General features: G+C 34.1%; 2 protein-coding genes across 2 annotated transcripts; one reads left to right on the forward strand and one right to left on the reverse strand.

Moving 5' to 3' along the window:
- Positions 1-359: 359 nt before the first annotated feature.
- LOC144421989 (uncharacterized) lies at positions 360-5,095 on the forward strand. The gene is made up of 6 exons (XM_078111638.1): positions 360-568; positions 1,373-1,632; positions 1,992-2,131; positions 2,430-3,328; positions 3,761-4,121; positions 4,832-5,095. Exons 1-6 carry the CDS (start codon positions 364-366, stop codon positions 5,067-5,069), a joined length of 2,103 nt encoding a protein of 700 aa, XP_077967764.1. The 5' UTR covers positions 360-363; the 3' UTR covers positions 5,070-5,095.
- Positions 5,096-5,733: 638 nt separating this feature from the next.
- LOC144421990 (uncharacterized) lies at positions 5,734-14,045 on the reverse strand. The gene is made up of 6 exons (XM_078111639.1): positions 11,805-14,045; positions 9,035-9,234; positions 8,335-8,474; positions 7,736-8,024; positions 6,988-7,349; positions 5,734-6,539 (listed from the first exon to the last, which is right to left on the reverse strand). The coding sequence occupies exons 1-6, from the start codon at positions 11,962-11,964 to the stop codon at positions 6,317-6,319; spliced, it is 1,374 nt and encodes a 457-aa protein (XP_077967765.1). The 5' UTR covers positions 11,965-14,045; the 3' UTR covers positions 5,734-6,316.
- Between the last annotated feature and the right edge of the window lie 7,354 nt (positions 14,046-21,399).

Genomic DNA, 21,399 nt, shown 5'->3' on the forward strand with positions numbered 1-21,399 from the left:
TTTAAGCTTGTCGTTTGGGATTTGCACGTTAACGATAGTGTTACACAATCATTTTATACGAACTCTCGTGTCATGAATATAATTCCTTGATTACATTTTCTAGCAGTAAATCATGTTGGAAATAAATAACAATACAGAATAATTTGTTTAATTCCCGGTGAAATACACTGTATTTGTAATATACAATGCCGCAACGCTAATCTCATACAGGAAAAGAATTACGTGCATAGTTTTTTCAGTATCAAATCTTATTACATGACTCTCTTCTCTATAATTCTATTGAAAAAAAATAAAATGAAAGATGCAATAATATCAGTAAAATAACGTTTACTTTTACAGTGATATATACATAACAGCAATAGAATGAGTCAAGCTGAAACATTACAAGGTTTAGATACAGCATCTCAGAAACATGAGCAGGAGCTTGTTATTGAGCTGTCATCTGACCGAATTCTACATTTTCTTGGAGTATCATTACCAATACTTCTAGCGGTAGTTACCAAAATTACAGAAATAACAGATAATATATTTTACTTAATCTCTTTACCTCAAGTATTTCGGGTTCTATGTTAGTATTTATCAAAAAAATTGATAACTGACTATTGACTACGGCGCACTTCGTGAATGAAGCGTGTTTGATTGATGCTGTTTGCTTTTTATTGCACTATTCCTAAGATCTGAGTTTTGATAAAAAAAAATGGACAATAGTCACCCTGGGTGGTGAGCTCAGATCAACTAATAAAACGAGAATATCGGTCGGAGACGGAAGACTTATCGATCGGAGGTTAGGGGATCCCCCAAAACAGCGCTCTTACTCCATAGTGACACCGTGTGTCCCATCACTAATTAATTAACAACTCGCTAATAATTATATTACATAATTATTAATTATACGACATAATTTATCGAAAATCAATAGGCTTCTGTTCCGAACTATGATGAATGCACATGCAAAATTTGGAGCAGATTCAACCTCGCTTTCGTGAGATATCGCGTGCATCTAACAGACAGACAGACAAATACCTATCAACATACTTACCGATCTTAAGATCGATAAGTAAAGAAAGTAAAACATTTGAGCAACTTTCCAATAGATAGCACTTTGTGCATGAAATATGTGTCAAAATACGTATTCAATTTATAGGGCTTACCTTATTTTTTGTTATGCCTCCATTAATTTCTGATTAAAATCATTCAGAATCAGGTGGTGCAACATTGTATTTTTCACAGGCATAGATATTTTATGCAATTATGTTCTAAAGGGGAATATATAACGAATAAAATTGATTTATTTTTGTCGTATAAGAACTTTCTATTTTCCCGTTAATCTCATTCCAAATTAAAAAGCTGGTCTTTATTGAATATTTTTCAGGTAATAATCTTTCGTGTTTTACTATTAATGAACAATCAGCATCTGCAAGCTATGTCAAACATGCTACAACATATTGTTGGGAAGAATCGCAAACCTTGCACACGGTTAATATATCATTTTATGGACAAAATGTATCTTCGTGTGAAAAAGCGTTTGGCGAGAATAATTTGAGCCATTCATACAATCCTTCAGATTATCTTGATTGCTCTACAAGAGTTAAAAGATTCATACAATGGGTGCCATACGCAATGCTCCTGGAGGTAAGAATTACTTGCTTTGTTCGTGCATATACTCAAACCCATGACTATAGATAGACAAGACAAAATCCGAAAATCTCTACCCTACTTGTCCATATATAAATGAAGAGATAAATATATAGGAGGATCATTTAAGTTTACATTTTTTCGATCGCCGAGCACGCTAATCAATACCAATATTACAATGTAGAATGAAAAATTCGATTCAAGAATCAACAAACAGTCGTAAGCCAAATAAAATATTTTAATTTTAAAACGGAAATGTTCGGAGCAATATTATCTGCATAGTTAACAATTAGTCATTGATTTCTTTTTAGCTAGTCATTTTCTTATTAATAATTTATCTCATATTTTCAACACAGGCGTTTTTATTTGCTCTTCCAATGGCATGGTGGCATTTTAAAGTTGGAGCAAGAATGATGGGACATTTAAAATTTATGCAAAAACTACTCGAAGATATATACGAAAGCGTCAAACAAATTCCCGCGGGAATATATAGATGGTACAGTTTAAGATAGATTTTATGTTATCGTAAATTTAGATTGGCGGTAATTTTAAAACAAAACCAGAATTGCTATTAAGTTATCACTGCTGTTCGAATTTGTACAAAATATTTGCCCTCGTGTAATGGAATTACCGATAAAATATACAAAAATGTGTCCAGAGTAATCGTGTGCACGTCAAAGCCTATTTCTGAAAATTAAAGTAATGTACATTGTCACATTAGCGTGGAGAGAACCTCGAAGTAAAGTCATTTCACTGACTATTTTTGCGTCAATTTTCTACTATTTTCTTTACAGTGAACCATATGACCAAGACGGGGATTTACTCAATTGTTGGGGTAAAGTTAAAATAGAACAAAGCGAGGCAACTTCGAAACAGTCAATCACAGCTTCATCCACAAGTCCAGGCCCAAGTATTCAAGACCAACCTTCAGCAGGTGTGACATACAAAAAAGACGGTTCCAAAGTATCCATACTATCATCTGAAAACGATAGCAGCAGCAACGATGTACAACACTCAAATAATGATATAAATGCCTCGGTGAGTAGAGTATCATCTAGCTCTCAGCCAACGACAACTCCCAAAGCAGACTCTAAAATTGTTATTGCACAAATAGAATCAGTACCAACTTTACAAGCAAAGAATGGACAAAGAGATGGTGAAAAGTCAAAGGATGATCACATCAAAAATTGCCCAAAAGATGATTCGAGAACTGAAAAAACGGAAAGTTCTGTTTCAGCAAAAGAGACTACCACCGCAATGAATTCGTCTACTTCGCAAGAATCTCTTACCCAACGAAACGCCGAGGATAAAGAAAAGTCTGTTTCGTCACAGACAAAAACGGCCAAAATAGGCAAAACTCGTAAACCTTCTAATAGTTCATCAGAAGAAAACGGGAATTTTGATAATGACGAAAATAAACCACTTCTTACTCAAGAGAATTCAAGTTCTGATAACATCAAAAAGGCCATTGTTAGTGAAAAGCCATCGGTAACACAAAAAGATGAAAATATGGGTAAATCTTCTACCCAAAATAGCTCAGGCTCCCAAAATCGTACAGACGTGTCCAATGTTGTTGGAACTTCAAATGAAGAGGGAGAAAATGTATTTGATGCGGAGAAAAGAAGTATAAAAACAGTTATAGAGCATATTACAAAACCAGATTTTCACAGATGTAAGGATATCGAAAAAACTGGTAAATTTTTAGTTGGATTATCTTGAACGTACAAAATGTTTCGTGCAGTTCGATGAGAATTTAAATTATACCCAATCTAGGAATCAGAGGCGTAATCGAAACTTCACTTATACTTTATTTTTGAAGCCTATTTAAACACAAATTTGTTTATATAACTATAGCCCAAAAACTGATATTTCAAGTCTGTTAAGGATGATAAATGTATTCACACATATGTAAATATCATGAGTGCCTGTAATTCCAGTGATAGTTTTGATAAACTTCAATATTCACATAAAAACCTCTTATTTTCATGAGAAGCTTAAAATTTAAATTTTTCTGTTCACTTTGATAATTACCAAAATGAACTTCAATGTCTAATTTCGTTTTAATGATTTATCAACTATTATTTCATATTATTCAAAATCTTTATATAAATATTTTAAATTTCAGATGATGATCTTTCTTCATCCCCATTTGAAGAAAAACTTTTCAATAGAATGGAAGATCGTCACATATTTTCAATGCTTTGCTTTGAAAATTTTGCCTCCTTACAACATCAACCTTACCTAAAATCAGTTCATCAGTTACTGACTGTTCCAGAATACGAAGAAGATAAATTACGAATACTGCCGTTAAAAGATGGCGTCATGCGTCAATTTTGTCACGAAAACAATTTCAGAAGTCGCAGCATTATCAAGATTTACCTATTAAAGTGCATTATGAGCATCACTATTGCTTTATCAATATTCATATCATTGTGTTTTTCGTTCGTCTACGTGATATTGCCTACTCTTCAAAAAACTACATTTCTGTAAGTATTACAGTTTTATATACTCACTTTTGTAGGCTTTTAATAAATAACTTAACTTAGTTTTGTTCGATTTCAATATGGCTAATGTGATGCAAGCACATACTCTTTACAATGATAACTGACACAGTCACATAGCTATTATTTTGCTTGGAACAAAAAATTGTTTACTTGGTGAACTCGGAATTATTTGTATTAAACCTGGCCTGTATATACCTTCTGTATATTTCAGCTGTTACAATTAATTAGTAATTGAAACGCTATACCACTGTAAATAACTTTTGTACAATATGATATAGCAATTGCGGGTCGCTGATGCCTGGTAAGGCTGTAGTTTTAAATTATTTGGACCTACAGTGCCGGTAACTTTCATATCGCTTGAATACTGTCTCGGAATCGCCACTTAGTGTTCAATTTTTTTTCATTTCAATGACGTCTTTGCGCAAAATTGAAAACGAATCCCAAAGAACTCACAGAAATCTCTGAAATAACTAAATAATAATAGCGTTTCAGCGAAAACAACAATCTTTTATCACTAAAAGTTCTAAGCAATTGGTCCAGAAAAATACCAATAATATTACAAACAAAACAAATAATCAACACAATAATCCATAAGGTTCATTTCGTGCTCAATAAACGGACTATCTTCCATTTCAATACCACCCCGTGTTTTAGTGCTTGTGAGTAATCATAAATAACCATTTGCTTTATAGATGCGAGCTACCATACCATGCCGAATGTTTCAGTTGTACCTTATCTGGATTAATCAACGTTCATGCAGCTTTCTTTGCGAATTGCATTGTCGTGACAATTTACTTCGTCCTCTCCTGTTGTCAACTGTATTACATACGCTCAGGTTCTAAGTTGAAAATGAGCCAATTCTTTGAAGATATACGGACGCTCAGTTCAGTTGCTCTCGTTGCTGCTCACAAGGTTCCCCAGGATAAATAATGAACACAGCTTTTACATAACTTATTATTATATTGATAAGCAATTTCATTTGTGTGAAACGCTTTATTGTGATTAAGAAAAGATTAATATAAATCAGGAGTGGCCAATCCGCGACTCGCGAGCCGCATGTGGCTCTTGAACCGCTTTTATGTGGCTCTTTTCGCCTTTGGTTATTTAACGGAAAATATAAATTGCAAACTACGATTTATCATTTACGATTAAACATTATAATTCATCGTGCATTTTTCTTTTACGTCGAAGATACGCCTTCATTCACTTTACCATGCAACTTCCATTATTACGTCACAATTAAATTATTTTAAATAGTTTCCCTCTAGTCTCAGACGAGGCTGCAACTGAGTTGAAGATGATCGATCTTTATGAGGAAGACCAATTGAAATTCCATTATTACGTTATAATAAGTCCCACTAAGTAGCATGCATAATATTAATAAATGGCTTTTAAATTTCTGCCATAATCATTTCGGTTAGTGATATTTAAAACAGCATTCCGGCACAGCTGAATAAAGGTATATATATCTGATGTTCATGTCTATTCTTGTTTATAATGTGGCTCTTCGCGGTATCAAAGTACGAAATGTGGCTCTAGGTCCCTGACTGGTTGGCCACCCCTGATATAAATGGTAAATATTGTAAGAAATCAATTGTCAGAACAATGACTGAAAATTATTTTCCATTATAAGAAAATTTATATTGTTGATTGGACAATTATCTAAATGATTTTTTTCTTAAATTAAAATACGTTTCTTACAAAATTCCATTTGATGAAGTAAATTTCACAATCCACTACGACAAGACATGGTACATATGCAACGGTTCATGAACTACGAAATCAATTTTGTCATTGAGCTACTCGACATTGAGTGGTTACGTGATATGCACCAAATTTGGTACCGAAGTTTTGCAAATACGAATATTTATATATACTTAAAGTGGCCTAGTTGCTTCTGTTTTTGTGTCTTTGGCACAAATAGTTTTCTACGTTGGGCGGGAAGCTTTTTCAAATGATTTATTAAACGCAGGTTCCTATTTGCAACAATCACTATAGCTGTAATCCTTGTAAATAATGCAATTAATGATTAATAGTGTCCATGCTTATTCGTTTATCAGGCCAATATTTCAGTCGTTGGTACCTGGCAAAACCAGCACAAAGCATAATTCATATAAGCTATAAAACACGCATGCTATTGATAAAACAGACACTGACACACAGTGTAGTTGACTATTTCACTTTGCCCCATTCAATGCCACACTTCCTGTGTCGCACATTTCTTCAAAGTAATAACTTGATGCTCGATCTTTACTTCTCCGAATGAAAATCCAATGGGAAAATGAAATAATGAGATAAAAGACATTTACAACGATACTTGCTGTAAGATAGGCAATCAAATCTGTCTTCCTATTTATAGTACAAACCATACACTTCTCTTCGTGGTAGATGACATCGCATCTGAAACAAGAGAGAAATGCTCAAAACTTGCACACGAAACTTACACATTGGTACCAACGCTGTAAGACTGGTAACCCAGCTGACAGAAAAAGATCTGCGAACAAGTGGAAAGCTATAAAAAGTATTTGCGCTTAAATAAAACAAATCATCTACATTTTGAGTAAAATAAATCGGGTGCTACAGAAATCGCAGCGGTTTTAAAAGTAAGAGTTATCTATCTCGTGGTTCTATTCATATTCAATTACTGGTAAATACCACCAGAAAAACAGCTATGGAGTAAGTGAATTTCATCAGTTACATCCTGAAATATTATTCATATCCTGGCCTAATACAGAAAATTGATATTGTAGACTTTGTTGTGAACAAGCATGACATAAGATACTATCTTCTAATGATAGAATCTTTGTAAGATTAATGCAAATACATTTGAAATCTGACATGCACTAACCGAAAACTTCCGGAAGTCCAGCCATCCGATCCGAGCACGACAAGTAGCCAGGACGAAACAGCTAGGGACATAACCGAAACCAAAAATCCAAAAGCATGTTTCATCAAATAAGAACGAACAAGAAATATTCCGTTGAAATTTCTGTTGTTACACACGAGGCGTAAGATGCATTTCGTTTTCGATTTGCCAGTAAGCCCTTTACTAGAATCTTCTCGAGTTGTCATTGTGACTTTATACACGGATAAAATGTAGGGATGTTGTTCGAGTGAGAAGAAATTTTCAAAGCATAGCATTGAGAACAAGTGCCGGTCCAGCATTTCGCCTAAGATTAATTTCCTCATGATACCTTGTTGCTGTTTCACCTATATATAACAAAAACTTAAGTAAAGATAAAATGACTGTAATGAAGAAATGATGAAAATTTTACTTCCAAACACACGAAGTCAACCAAATCAAACTCTGTCTCGTGTTGTATACAGATACATTTACGAGCATAACTCACAGAAACATAATTTACTTACATTCGTCTCCGTGCCCTAATTATGTTATGTCACCTGTTGTAGCCTATATGTTATTTTGCTGGTAGGTGAATTTTGGCATGAGATCGATCGGGTTAAATCTGCCTGTATCCAAGGAGCTTAGCAAATTTAAAGCTAATAAATTTTCTTTCTGGCGGTGCACTCTCTCCAATCAATACGAATAAACGAATCTTTTCCTATAACAGCGTTGAATATTCACAAATATTTACCTCGTTATCCGAGTTTATAGGAATAACACAATTGTTGTTTGAATTGTTCGAAACATCATTTTTATCTCGTTTGTCAGTTTGTGCGTCGGCGTCGACAGGCGTGTCACCGTCGGCGGGCTTTTCATCGTTGTCGTTCTCAACCTTCGTGTGAGGTATATTGTGACTTTCTTGAACGCTGGTTGCACTTTTAACAGGTTCAACAGAACTTTTTAGCTCGTCACGTTTGTATTCAGGTCTATACTTCACCCAACCATCAAGAAAATAACTTTCAGAGTCATATGCGGAATTTCTGAAATAATTGTAACAAGGAAATAACACATTTTATGAGGAAATACTTATGTGCATCACATAATAATAAGATGGCGCACAACCTGAACTCATGTTGTGTACCCGGTTAGGGTTCAGGTTATGCGACATCTTGGTGCGCATACTTCAGGAGTTCCCAGATAATTTGTTTTTCTCCGAATTTTTTAGAATCTCAGCAATACTCCGTCCTAATTTACGTTTTCGTTTCGTGACGAATATTAGCGACAATGTTCAAGCCCTCTATTGGTACAGATAGATCATCAAAAAAATATTATAGAGGTTAATACAAATACCCTTGATACACTCCTCTTCCTTTCGGTTTCACTGCATTATAAATGTCATCAAGCAAAAGTTTCATAAACTTTAAATGACCCATTAATCTTGCACCAACTCGAAAATGCCACCACACAGATGGAAGAGCAAATAGAAAAGCCTGTAAATAGAATAAAATGATTACATTCTTTGGTAAATAGAAGTGCTTGATTGTATTGCGAGGTTACTTTCTTAATGTTAATAAAACTGCAAGTCTAATTAAACAACATTTAAAATCAACGAACAAGTATTTAAATCCGAATAACTTTGATTCCTTCTAACAGCTTATGATAACAACAGCTCAATAAATCGGTCGAAGCGGGTGCCTTCTCAAACTGATAAAGAAGTGTGCTTAGATTAGGGTATATAACAGAGGTGGGCAAGGTATTTGAACCAGGGGCCAAAAATTTTGCCCACTTAGACTGTCGGGCCAATATAGTGTGACGTAAAGAGTTGCATTTTTGAACAATATTTACAGTGTTACAAAAATAAAATTCTTTGAGCTTTCAAAATTTGGTTTCAGTTTGGTTGTGGCAGCATAAGGCGGGCCAGATTGAATAACCCAACTGGTCGAATTTGGCCCGCGGGCCGGGCTTTGCCCATGTCTGGTATGTAATATATTTTCATAGTACATGTTACATAGTACTAAATCATTTTTAGCAAACGTTTTGAACATTTTACCTCAAATAACATTCCATAGGGCATCCATTGCAAGAATGATTTAAAAAATGCCGGATTTTGGAGCAAATTTTTCTCATTAAGATCGTTATGTTGTAAATTACAACTGGTTACAATGCTTGGAGTATTCATTTCATTAGTCGAAGAAACAGCGAATGACTCCCAACAGAAACTCTTCGCATAAGCAATGAAACTGACATCAACTGTTATGTTTGACGGTGCTAGGCTTGCACGTAATTGACAAAAATCAATTCCGTAATTACGGAAAAATCAATTACGTAATGACCCCGTAATTGCGATATTTTTCCACGCATTTAAACCTATCATAACAACCAATTGAATCCACTTCTTTTCCGAAGGGGACATTGATGTTGGGTTTTCATATTCTTGGCAGTACTACACGCCGGCGGCAGATGTTAAATACAAATATCAAGGAGTGAATTCAAATTAATTTTATTCTGATTTTTATCTTTTGTGTTAGCTTTGGTTTCCCTTTATCACCTTCGCAAATTAACCGTCCCATTTTTATGCGATCAATTTTATTTTATCATTACCGACACTGGTATACGGATATTTATGAAAACGATAGTTTTTTAAAACCACCTTAGTACTGAATAAAAATTGCGGGTTTCTAATTTATTAACCAACGAGGAGCGTATTCTCTCGTTTGATTATACTTGCGATTTCCTCGCTACGAAGACTTGTTTTTGCAGCGTCTTCTGCATTATCCGACATTACTGCCTTGTTAGCATTTTATAATAATAATTATTGATGTCGACTTATTGACGATATTCCGATTACCATGCTTCATTTTACATTTAATCATTTCGCGGACTGAATGTTTATAACATTATTTGCGATAAATTTAGATCAAATATTATTTATTTGAGTATAATTTAAATATGGAACTTATATGATATGCCTTCTCCGAAAATACAAAGTTATATCGCAAAACAATTCATTTTGTGACATTTATTTTACACTCACGACATTTATTTGCTAACTCAAGTCGGCGATCCTATCGGCCAAGATTGACACAAGTTTGGTCGAGTGCCGGTGGTATTCAAGTCGACGATAAACCAAAATAAGTTGCCGCATTTGGTAAGACAGTTAATCATATATGGCCGAAATATTGAGAGGAATTGTGAAAAACATCATGAGCAAGGCCAAGTCAGGACTGATATATAACGATAAAACCGTTAACAGAACATCAAGATTTTGTAATAAAAAATGGATCTCGCACAGAATAAACACACTGGCTCATATTTGATTATATATGATAGCAGTTAAATTTTTAGCGGTCCGCGAGGAATCCGTCGTTTTGCTGTTTCTCTGCCGTCTCAATCGCTTTACCGATGCCGAGAAGACGAAGTTGCGTTGGTTCATTACGCAATCTCTCTTTTGTCGTCATATTGCTATTTGATAAGCGCGACATTAATTATCACGGCGAGGTATTGGCGCGAGTGATCAATCGCTCTTTTCGCTTATTTGGTTCCAATTCGTCGCGAAAGCTCTTCGTTAAATTTCACATGATCGTCGTGTTGAAAGGTTATGGATATTTTCCTGTTTATACCCCAAGTCTGAAATAAAACAGCCAAAAACAGTATGATATTCCATGTTCATATATCAAGTGTTGATATTAACAATAAAGAATGGTTAGGCATTGCTAATCCACACTTGGTGGGGAATTCCCACTATTTAAACGCGTGACTATAAAATAGAAACGGAACATATATACCATAAGTAACGGAAAACTGGAACAAGTAAATAATAAATAAAAGTAAAATGGATACAAATGTTTGATAGACCATGTTTGAAAGATTGATCTCCTGCGTTCATTAGTCATTTCACCCGAAGAAGTTGAAACCGTGCGTGTTAGCGTCCATCGGTCTTAACACAATTCTTCCCCCTATCTACGGTTAATATGTACATTGGCCATGGCCATGCTAGATAAGATGCGAGAGAAGTTGAAACCAGGTGTGTTGGCGTCAATCGGTCTCAACGCAATTTTATCCCTTATCTACGGTTAAGTTACGGGAGAAATTAAAACCAGGTGTGTTGGCGTCAAACGGCCCTACTCAATTTTTCCCCCTTAACTACGTTAATAATTCACATTGGCCATGCCAGAGAAGTTGATAATAGGTTGGTAAATGGCAACGCGCCATGACTTCCTTCACCTACCTAACAAGAGAGAGAGAAGTGAGAAAAACGGCTGCGAATACCGGAACTCTAACTTCTTCTACTTGTTGAGCTTTCATTTTTCGCAATCGACGAAATTGACTGCTTTGAAGAAAGCTCGTTTCAATGCAATAATTACGACTTTACGTAATTCGTAACTTTCCTTCCGTAACTCCAAATAATTACGTAATTCCGTAAATCCGTAAATTACGTGCAAGCCTATAAATTGACGCTGGGTAACACGAAAGTTTATCGCCTGCAAGATAATGAACTTTTTCAGTGGCAGTTAGCCCGTGTAGAATTTCAAGTTCTCTAGATCAGCTTTATCGATATTTTACGCCATAATACCACGCAAGTATCAATGTATGCGTAATGAAATATCTCAAAATAATAACAATTAATAATAAAACGAAACAAAAATATGAATTTCATATTATTATACAAACTATTCGTTGCGAGTTTAGGTTTTATTGACTGCATCTTGTACCGTTGATTTATAATATACATTTTTGAGTTTTTTTTTTAATTATGTCTCACTTTTATTATTTTAATCATCAAAATTTTAAATAAATCGAACTTATCGACAGGAATATACCTACGACTTCCGAAAGCTTTGAAAGCATGGCCAGTAGTATAACTACATAAACTCCAATATAATGCAGTATTCGATCTGATCCAAGTTCGATGACAATTTCTTTTTCATGCTTCTGAGACGCCTGTTCCAGAGCTTGTGCAGCTTCGTAAGGGTTAGACATGATAAACTTTACTTGAATGCAAAATAACAAATCGCCTATGTTTCGATTTATATTTCTTTTAAGAAGAATGAGAACCAGAATACCGGATCAGGCAATAGCTTGATCTAAGATTTTTTTGTCACTTCAGAGGAGGTGGTTCTATACTCATACTCTACACTGCTCAAAGTTCTCGGTTGGAGTATTTCATTTCCAGTTGGCCAATCGTAATCCTTCAATATTTATGTTATAAACGTTTGTATAAACGATCTTCTGCCCACTTTGCTACTTTTATTATTCCGGAAATACAGTGCCGATGATTCAATCCTCTCCTACTTGCACAATCATTAAGATTATTCCCAGACTTGTGCCATGTCTATATTTACCAAGAACACTCTTAATGAAAACCGTGTGTTCATACTTGATCGTGGATATATTTTGTAAAAATTGACTACTGAAGTCAATGAATAATTCAGAAACCAATGTGTCATGGAAGCATTCGATCGAATGCCCAAGACGAAAGAGAATAGCAACGAAGAAGTAAAGAAAGTGTAAAATACATTAGTTCCTCGTTACATGTTATGTAGATCTTAAGTAATACATATATTCTTTAACCTCATACAAGATTTCTGATTTACTTTATTTTTAAATACTTTTATAAAATTTTCTTCTATTCGAGCTCATGCACCCTATATCATTATACAGTAATCAGTAATCAGTAGTTTATTTCTCACCATACTTAAAATAGGCACAAACATACAAATTGCAATAAATTAAATTATAAATTGGCCATATTTCAGGGTGAAGGAGACGCGAGAAACCAATACTGGTTATCGAGCAGCGGCACCTATAAAATAAGTCTAACACTATAATATAAAAAACAAAAACAAAAAAACGAACTAAGTTTAAATAAATTGAGGAAAAAAATACATAAAATATCTCGAGACGATCTGCTGTAACCAGCAATCGCTCGCTTCAACCAAAGTGACTATAATAGTCACTTAGGCTTCAACAAAAGAAAAGACAACTCCGAACACCACTGATTCGGTAGCCATGGAGATGGCGTTAGTGGATTGTATCACAACAATACTATTGTGAAGCCCATTAGCTAACAATGGGCAATAAATGTCAAATTCTGATGGCGCATGGTTATTGGTTACAGTGGAACCCATGGTTTGCTGAGGGCGACAACAGGATCACCAACGAATAAACCATACCTTTATGCTAGAAAGGAATTGAGGTACCTGTTAATGGGATCTAGTGATTGGCAGCTGGAGTCAGGGCTTCACATAACGTTACAGGAAATCTAAAATCAGGGAAGACATGAAATACCAAACGAGGCCCTCTCCTGATAGACAATAACGAAGCCCATTAAAAAGCAATGTCATGATTGGATTATAACGTGAATTCATTTGCAATATTTAACATGAGACCATTAATTATGTTGCGAAAAGAAAAAATAAATTGACAAATAATGGTCTCCTTTCGAAGTACTGGCATAATTTAAATATCCAAACTTAGCAAACGGAGTTACATGTTTACGACAGACTTTTAGTCTGTGGTGAGGATAACTAAACTAAAAAGTCGTTCCAAGCAGATGAAAAAGCAAAATGAATGATACATTTTAAAACTTTAGCAATGAATTGATATCATACAAATAAAATATTTTTCGTTGTTTTGTAAAGAGTTGACAATTTCTTTTTCATGCTTCTGAGACGCCTGTTCCAGACCTTGTGTAGCTTCGTAAGGGTTAGACATGATAAACTTTACTTGAATGCAAAATAACAAATCGCCTAAGTTTCGATTTATATTTCTTTTAAGAAGAATGAGAACCAGAATACCGGATCAGGCAATAGCTTGATCTAAGATTTTTTTGTCGCTTCAGAGGAGGTGGTTCTATACTCATACTCTACACTGCTCAAAGTTCTCGGTTGGTGTATTTCATTTCCAGTTGGCCAATCGTAATCCTTCAATATTTATGTTATAAACGTTTGTATAAACGATCTTCTGCCCACTTTGCTACTTTTATTATTCCGGATATACAGTGCCGATGATTCAATCCTCTCCTACTTGCACAATCATTAAGATTATTCCCAGACTTGTGCCATGTCTATATTTACCAAGAACACTCTTAATGAAAACCGTGTGTTCATACTTGATCGTGGATATATTTTGTAAAAATTGACTACTGAAGTCAATGAATAATTCAGAAACCGATGTGTCATGGAAGCATTCGATCGAATGCCCAAGACGAAAGAGAATAGCAACGAAGAAGTAAAGAAAGTGTAAAATACATTAGTTCCTCGTTACATGTTATGTAGATCTTAAGTAATACAACTTTAACCTCATACAAGATTTCTGATTTACTTTATTTTTAAATACTTTTATAAAATTTTCTTCTATTCGAGCTCATGCACCCTATATCATTATACATACGAGGCCCTCTCCTGATAGACAAGAACGAAGCCCATTAAAAAGCAATGTCATGATTGGATTATAACGTGAATTCATTTGCAATATTTAACATGAGACCATTAATTATGTTGCAAAAAGAAAAAATAAATTGACAAATAATGGTCTCCTTTCGAAGTACTGGCATAATTTAAATATCCAAACTTAGCAAACGGAGTTACATGTTTACGACAGACTTTTAGTCTGTGGTGAGAATAACTAAACTAAAAAGTCGTTCCAAGCAGATGAAAAAGCAAAATGAATGATACATTTTAAAACTTTAGCAATGAATTGATATCATACAAATAAAATATTTTTCGTTGTTTTGTAAAGAGTTGACAATTTCTTTTTCATGCTTCTGAGACGCCTGTTCCAGACCTTGTGTAGCTTCGTAAGGGTTAGACATGATAAACTTTACTTGAATGCAAAATAAGAAATCGCCTAAGTTTCGATTTATATTTCTTTTAAGAAGAATGAGAACCAGAATACCGGATCGGGCAATAGCTTGATCTAAGATTTTTTTGTCACTTCAGAGGAGGTGGTTCTATACTCATACTCTACACTGCTCAAAGTTCTCGGTTGGTGTATTTCATTTCCAGTTGGCCAATCGTAATCCTTCAATATTTATGTTATAAACGTTTGTATAAACGATCTTCTGCCCACTTTACTACTTTTATTATTCCGGAAATACAGTGCCGATGATTCAATCCTCTCCTACTTGCACAATCATTAAGATTATTCTCAGACTTGTGCCATGTCTATATTTACCAAGAACACTCTTAATGAAAACCGTGTGTTCATACTTGATCGTGGATATATTAAAAATTGACTACTGGAGTCAAAGAATAATTCAGAAACCAATGTGTCATGGAAGCATTCGATCGAATGCCCAAGACGAAAGAGAATAGCAACGAAGAAGTAAAGAAAGTGTAAAATACATTAGTTCCTCGTTACATGTTATGTAGATCTTAAGTAATACATATATTCTTTAACCTCATACAAGATTTCTGATTTACTTTATTTTTAAATACTTTTATAAAATTTTCTTCTATTCGAGCTCATGCACCCTATATCATTATACAGTAATCAGTAATCAGTAGTTTATTTCTCACCATACTTAAAATAGGCACAAACATACAAATTGCAATAAATTAAATTATAAATTGGCCATATTTCAGGGTGAAGGAGACGCGAGAAACCAATACTGGTTATCGAGCAGCGGCACCTATAAAATAAGTCTAACACTATAATATAAAAAACAAAAACAAAAAAACGAACTAAGTTTAAATAAATTGAGGAAAAAAATACATAAAATATCTCGAGACGATCTGCTGTAACCAGCAATCGCTCGCTTCAACCAAAGTGACTATAATAGTCACTTAGGCTTCAACAAAAGAAAAGACAACTCCGAACACCACTGATTCGGTAGCCATGGAGATGGCGTTAGTGGATTGTATCACAACAATACTATTGTGAAGCCCATTAGCTAACAATGGGCAATAAATGTCAAATTCTGATGGCGCATGGTTATTGGTTACAGTGGAACCCATGGTTTGCTGAGGGCGACAACAGGATCACCAACGAATAAACCATACCTTTATGCTAGAAAGGAATTGAGGTACCTGTTAATGAGATCTAGTGATTGGCAGCTGGAGTCAGGGCTTCACATAACGTTACAGGAAATATAAAATCAGGGAAGACATGAAATACCAAACGAGGCCCTCTTCTGATAGACAATAACGAAGCCCATTAAAAAGCAATGTCATGATTGGATTATAACGTGAATTCATTTGCAATATTTAACATGAGACCATTAATTATGTTGCGAAAAGAAAAAATAAATTGACAAATAATGGTCTCCTTTCGAAGTACTGGCATAATTTAAATATCCAAACTTAGCAAACGGAGTTACATGTTTACGACAGACTTTTAGTCTGTGGTGAGGATAACTAAACTAAAAAGTCGTTCCAAGCAGATGAAAAAGCAAAATTAATGATACATTTTAAAACTTTAGCAATGAATTGATATCATACAAATAAAATATTTTTCGTTGTTTTGTAAAGAGTTGACAATTTCTTTTTCATGCTTCTGAGACGCCTGTTCCAGACCTTGTGTAGCTTCGTAAGGGTTAGACATGATAAACTTTACTTGAATGCAAAATAACAAATCGCCTAAGTTTCGATTTATATTTCTTTTAAGAAGAATGAGAACCAGAATACCGGATCAGGCAATAGCTTGATCTAAGATTTTTTTGTCACTTCAGAGGAGGTGGTTCTATACTCATACTCTACACTGCTCAAAGTTCTCGGTTGGTGTATTTCATTTCCAGTTGGCCAATCGTAATCCTTCAATATTTATGTTATAAACGTTTGTATAAACGATCTTCTGCCCACTTTACTACTTTTATTATTCCGGAAATACAGTGCCGATGATTCAATCCTCTCCTACTTGCACAATCATTAAGATTATTCTCAGACTTGTGCCATGTCTATATTTACCAAGAACACTCTTAATGAAAACCGTGTGTTCATACTTGATCGTGGATATATTAAAAATTGACTACTGGAGTCAAAGAATAATTCAGAAACCAATGTGTCATGGAAGCATTCGATCGCATGCCCAAGACGAAAGAGAATAGCAACGAAGAAGTAAAGAAAGTGTAAAATACATTAGTTCCTCGTTACATGTTATGTAGATCTTAAGTAATACATATATTCTTTAACCTCATACAAGATTTCTGATTTACTTTATTTTTAAATACTTTTATAAAATTTTCTTCTATTCGAGCTCATGCACCCTATATTATTATACAGTAATCAGTAATCAGTAGTTTATTTCTCACCATACTTAAAATAGGCACAAACATACAAATTGCAATAAATTAAATTATAAATTGGCCATATTTCAGGGTGAAGGAGACGCGAGAAACCAATACTGGTTATCGAGCAGCGGCACCTATAAAATAAGTCTAACACTATAATAAAAAAAACAAAAACAAAAAAACGAACTAGGTTTAAATAAATTGAGGAAAAAAATACATAAAATATCTCGAGACGATCTGCTGTAACCAGCAATCGCTCGCTTCAACCAAAGTGACTATAATAGTCACTTAGGCTTCAACAAAAGAAAAGACAACTCCGAACACCACTGATTCGGTAGCCATGGAGATGGCGTTAGTGGATTGTATCACAACAATACTATTGTGAAGCCCATTAGCTAACAATGGGCAATAAATGTCAAATTCTGATGGCGCATGGTTATTGGTTACAGTGGAACCCATGGTTTGCTGAGGGCGACAACAGGATCACCAACGAATAAACCATACCTTTATGCTAGAAAGGAATTGAGGTACCTGTTAATGGGATCTAGTGATTGGCAGCTGGAATCAGGGCTTCACATAACGTTACAGGAAATATAAAATCAGGGAAGACATGAAATATCAAACGAGGCCCTCTCCTGATAGACAAGAACGAAGCCCATTAAAAAGCAATGTCATGATTGGATTATAACGTGAATTCATTTGCAATATTTAACATGAGACCATTAATTATGTTGCGAAAAGAAAAAATAAATTGACAAATAATGGTCTCCTTTCGAAGTACTGGCAAAATTTAAATATCCAAACTTAGCAAACGGAGTTACATGTTTACGACAGACTTTTAGTCTGTGGTGAGGATAACTAAACTAAAAAGTCGTTCCAAGCAGATGAAAAAGCAAAATGAATGATACATTTTAAAACTTTAGCAATGAATTGATATCATACAAATAAAATATTTTTCGTTGTTTTGTAAAGAGTTGACAATTTCTTTTTCATGCTTCTGAGACGCCTGTTCCAGACCTTTTGTAGCTTCGTAAGGGTTAGACATGATAAACTTTACTTGAATGCAAAATAACAAATCGCCTAAGTTTCGATTTATATTTCTTTTAAGAAGAATGAGAACCAGAATACCGGATCAGGCAATAGCTTGATCTAAGATTTTTTTGTCACTCCAGAGGAGGTGGTTCTATACTCATACTCTACACTGCTCAAAGTTCTCGGTTGGTGTATTTCATTTCCAGTTGGCCAATCGTAATCCTTCAATATTTATGTTATAAACGTTTGTATAAACGATCTTCTGCCCACTTTGCTACTTTTATTATTCCGGAAATACAGTGCCGATGATTCAATCCTCTCCTACTTGCACAATCATTAAGATTATTCCCAGACTTGTGCCATGTCTATATTTACCAAGAACACTCTTAATGAAAACCGTGTGTTCATACTTGATCGTGGATATATTAAAAATTGACTACTGGAGTCAATGAATAATTCAGAAACCAATGTGTCATGGAAGCATTCGATCGAATGCCCAAGACGAAAGAGAATAGCAACGAAGAAGTAAAGAAAGTGTAAAATACATTAGTTCCTCGTTACATGTTATGTAGATCTTAAGTAATACATATATTTTTTAACCTCATACAAGATTTCTGATTTACTTTATTTTTAAATACTTTTATAAAATTTTCTTCTATTCGAGCTCATGCACCCTATATCATTATACATACGAGGCCCTCTCCTGATAGACAAGAACGAAGCCCATTAAAAAGCAATGTCATGATTGGATTATAACGTGAATTCATTTGCAATATTTAACATGAGACCATTAATTATGTTGCAAAAAGAAAAAATAAATTGACAAATAATGGTCTCCTTTCGAAGTACTGGCATAATTTAAATATCCAAACTTAGCAAACGGAGTTACATGTTTACGACAGACTTTTAGGCTGTGGTGAGAATAACTAAACTAAAAAGTCGTTCCAAGCAGATGAAAAAGCAAAATGAATGATACATTTTAAAACTTTAGCAATGAATTGATATCATACAAACAAAATATTTTTCGTTGTTTTGTAAAGAGTTGACAATTTCTTTTTCATGCTTCTGAGACGCCTGTTCCAGACCTTGTGTAGCTTCGTAAGGGTTAGACATGATAAACTTTACTTAAATGCAAAATAACAAATCGCCTAAGTTTCGATTTATATTTCTTTTAAGAAGAATGAGAACCAGAATACCGGATCAGGCAATAGCTTAATCTAAGATTTTTTTGTCACTTCAGAGGAGGTGGTTCTATACTCATACTCTACACTGCTCAAAGTTCTCGATTGGTGTATTTCATTTCCAGTTGGCCAATCGTAATCCTTCAATATTTATGTTATAAACGTTTGTATAAACGATCTTCTGCCCACTTTGCTACTTTTATTATTCCGGAAATACAGTGCCGATGATTCAATCCTCTCCTACTTGCACAATCATTCAGATTATTCCCAGACTTGTGCCATGTCTATATTTACCAAGAACACTCTTAATGAAAACCGTGTGTTCATACTTGATCGTGGATATATTTTGTAAAAATTGACTACTGGAGTCAATGAATAATTCAGAAACCAATGTGTCATGGAAGCATTCGATCGAATGCCCAAGACGAAAGAGAATAGCAACGAAGAAGTAAAGAAAGTGTAAAATACATTAGTTCCTCGTTACATGTTATGTAGATCTTAAGTAATACATATATTCTTTAACCTCATACAAGATTTCTGATTTACTTTATTTTTAAATACTTTTATAAAATTTTCTTCTATTCGAGCTCATGCACCCTATATCATTATACATACGAGGCCCTCTCCTGATAGACAAGAACGAAGCCCATTAAAAAGCAATGTCATGATTGGATTATAACGTGAATTCATTTGCAATATTTAACATGAGACCATTAATTATGTTGCAAAAAGAAAAAATAAATTGACAAATAATGGTCTCCTTTCGAAGTACTGGCATAATTTAAATATCCACACTTAGCAAACGGAGTTACATGTTTACGACAGACTTTTAGTCTGTGGTGAGAATAACTAAACTTGAAAGTCGTTCCAAGCAGATGAAAAAGCAAAATGAATGATACATTTCAAAACTTTAGCAATGAATTGATATCATACAAATAAAATATTTTCCGTTGTTTTGTAAAGAGTTGCAATCGAACTCGGAAATTTGCAAACTTTCAACTTCGATTCAGAAGAATAACTTTGAAAGATTAAAAAGAAAAGGTTTGATGGACATAAAATGGCTCCTTGTGTAACACTACAGTCTCGTTACCGTTTGAGGTTTTAAATATTTCATAATAAAGTTTGAAGTCACGTTCGAGCAATAATCAACCTAACATTGCATTATTTTTTTTGTTTAAATCTTAAAATTGCCTCAGTTTGCTTAATATCTATACATTCTGTGTATTTGATTTTCAACGGACAATCTTACAATCAAGAATCATGTCAGAATGTTTATGAAATCCTGCTTAAATTTTTTAGTATTTATATTTTTTTCGACGATAAACGAGAAACTATTTTTGCACAGAAGCATGTTGATGAATATTATTTGAACTTTGTTATTTATCTATATTCTAAAATCATTCTGATAGAACGAATTGTTTTCTATCCACAAAAAAAAAAAATTAAATTGAAAAATATCGATGATGATAAACTTAATTTAGTAAATTGAATCAGTTTTATGCATTAAAATTTCTTTCACAATTACACAGTCTTGTCTGAGCAGGGTCACTCTCTCTGGACAAGCAAATTCTCAAATTATTGCCAAGCGTTTTTTTGCAGATAGCCTAGCCCTAGATGAGAAATTGCTATCGCACTGTCGAGACAAGATTTGAGTAAAAATTGAAAGCAACTAATGGTTAATATACCAATAAAGTGGAAAAATTGAAGTTTGAATCAAAAGTAGATTTGGAATATCAGGAAAATCAATTTAAAATTTATATAAAATCCTCTCGATGTTATTTTATTGAATGTCATGGATATTTACTGAAATCTGAACGTTATATTTTGAAATAAATTACATACAATTCTCTTCCATAGGAATAATCTATGTGAATACTGGTAATGAATATTCAACATACTTTTGACCAACTCCATGTTCCAACCTTTGTTCTCAGCCGGGCAGATTTTATAAAGTCTATAGATTCTGTCCGAAAG

This window comes from Styela clava, chromosome 4 (genome assembly GCF_964204865.1).
Source record: "Styela clava chromosome 4, kaStyClav1.hap1.2, whole genome shotgun sequence".
In the NCBI taxonomy this organism is placed as follows: domain Eukaryota; kingdom Metazoa; phylum Chordata; class Ascidiacea; order Stolidobranchia; family Styelidae; genus Styela; species Styela clava.

Excerpts from the sequence above, each read along its gene's own strand:
- LOC144421989 (XM_078111638.1), top strand. The coding sequence starts at position 364 with ATGAGTCAAGCTGAAACATTACAAGGTTTAGATACAGCATCTCAGAAA. Across the intron at positions 569-1,372 it reads TCAAGTATTTCGGGTTCTAT|GTAATAATCTTTCGTGTTTT; the intron begins GTTAGTATTTAT and ends AATATTTTTCAG. Across the intron at positions 2,132-2,429 it reads CCCGCGGGAATATATAGATG|TGAACCATATGACCAAGACG; the intron begins GTACAGTTTAAG and ends TTTTCTTTACAG.
- LOC144421990 (XM_078111639.1), bottom strand. The coding sequence starts at position 11,964 with ATGTCTAACCCTTACGAAGCTGCACAAGCTCTGGAACAGGCGTCTCAG. Across the intron at positions 9,235-11,804 it reads AAAGCTTTCGGAAGTCGTAG|TTGATGTCAGTTTCATTGCT; the intron begins GTATATTCCTGT and ends CAAACATAACAG. Across the intron at positions 6,540-6,987 it reads TGGACTTCCGGAAGTTTTCG|ATGCGATGTCATCTACCACG; the intron begins GTTAGTGCATGT and ends CTCTTGTTTCAG.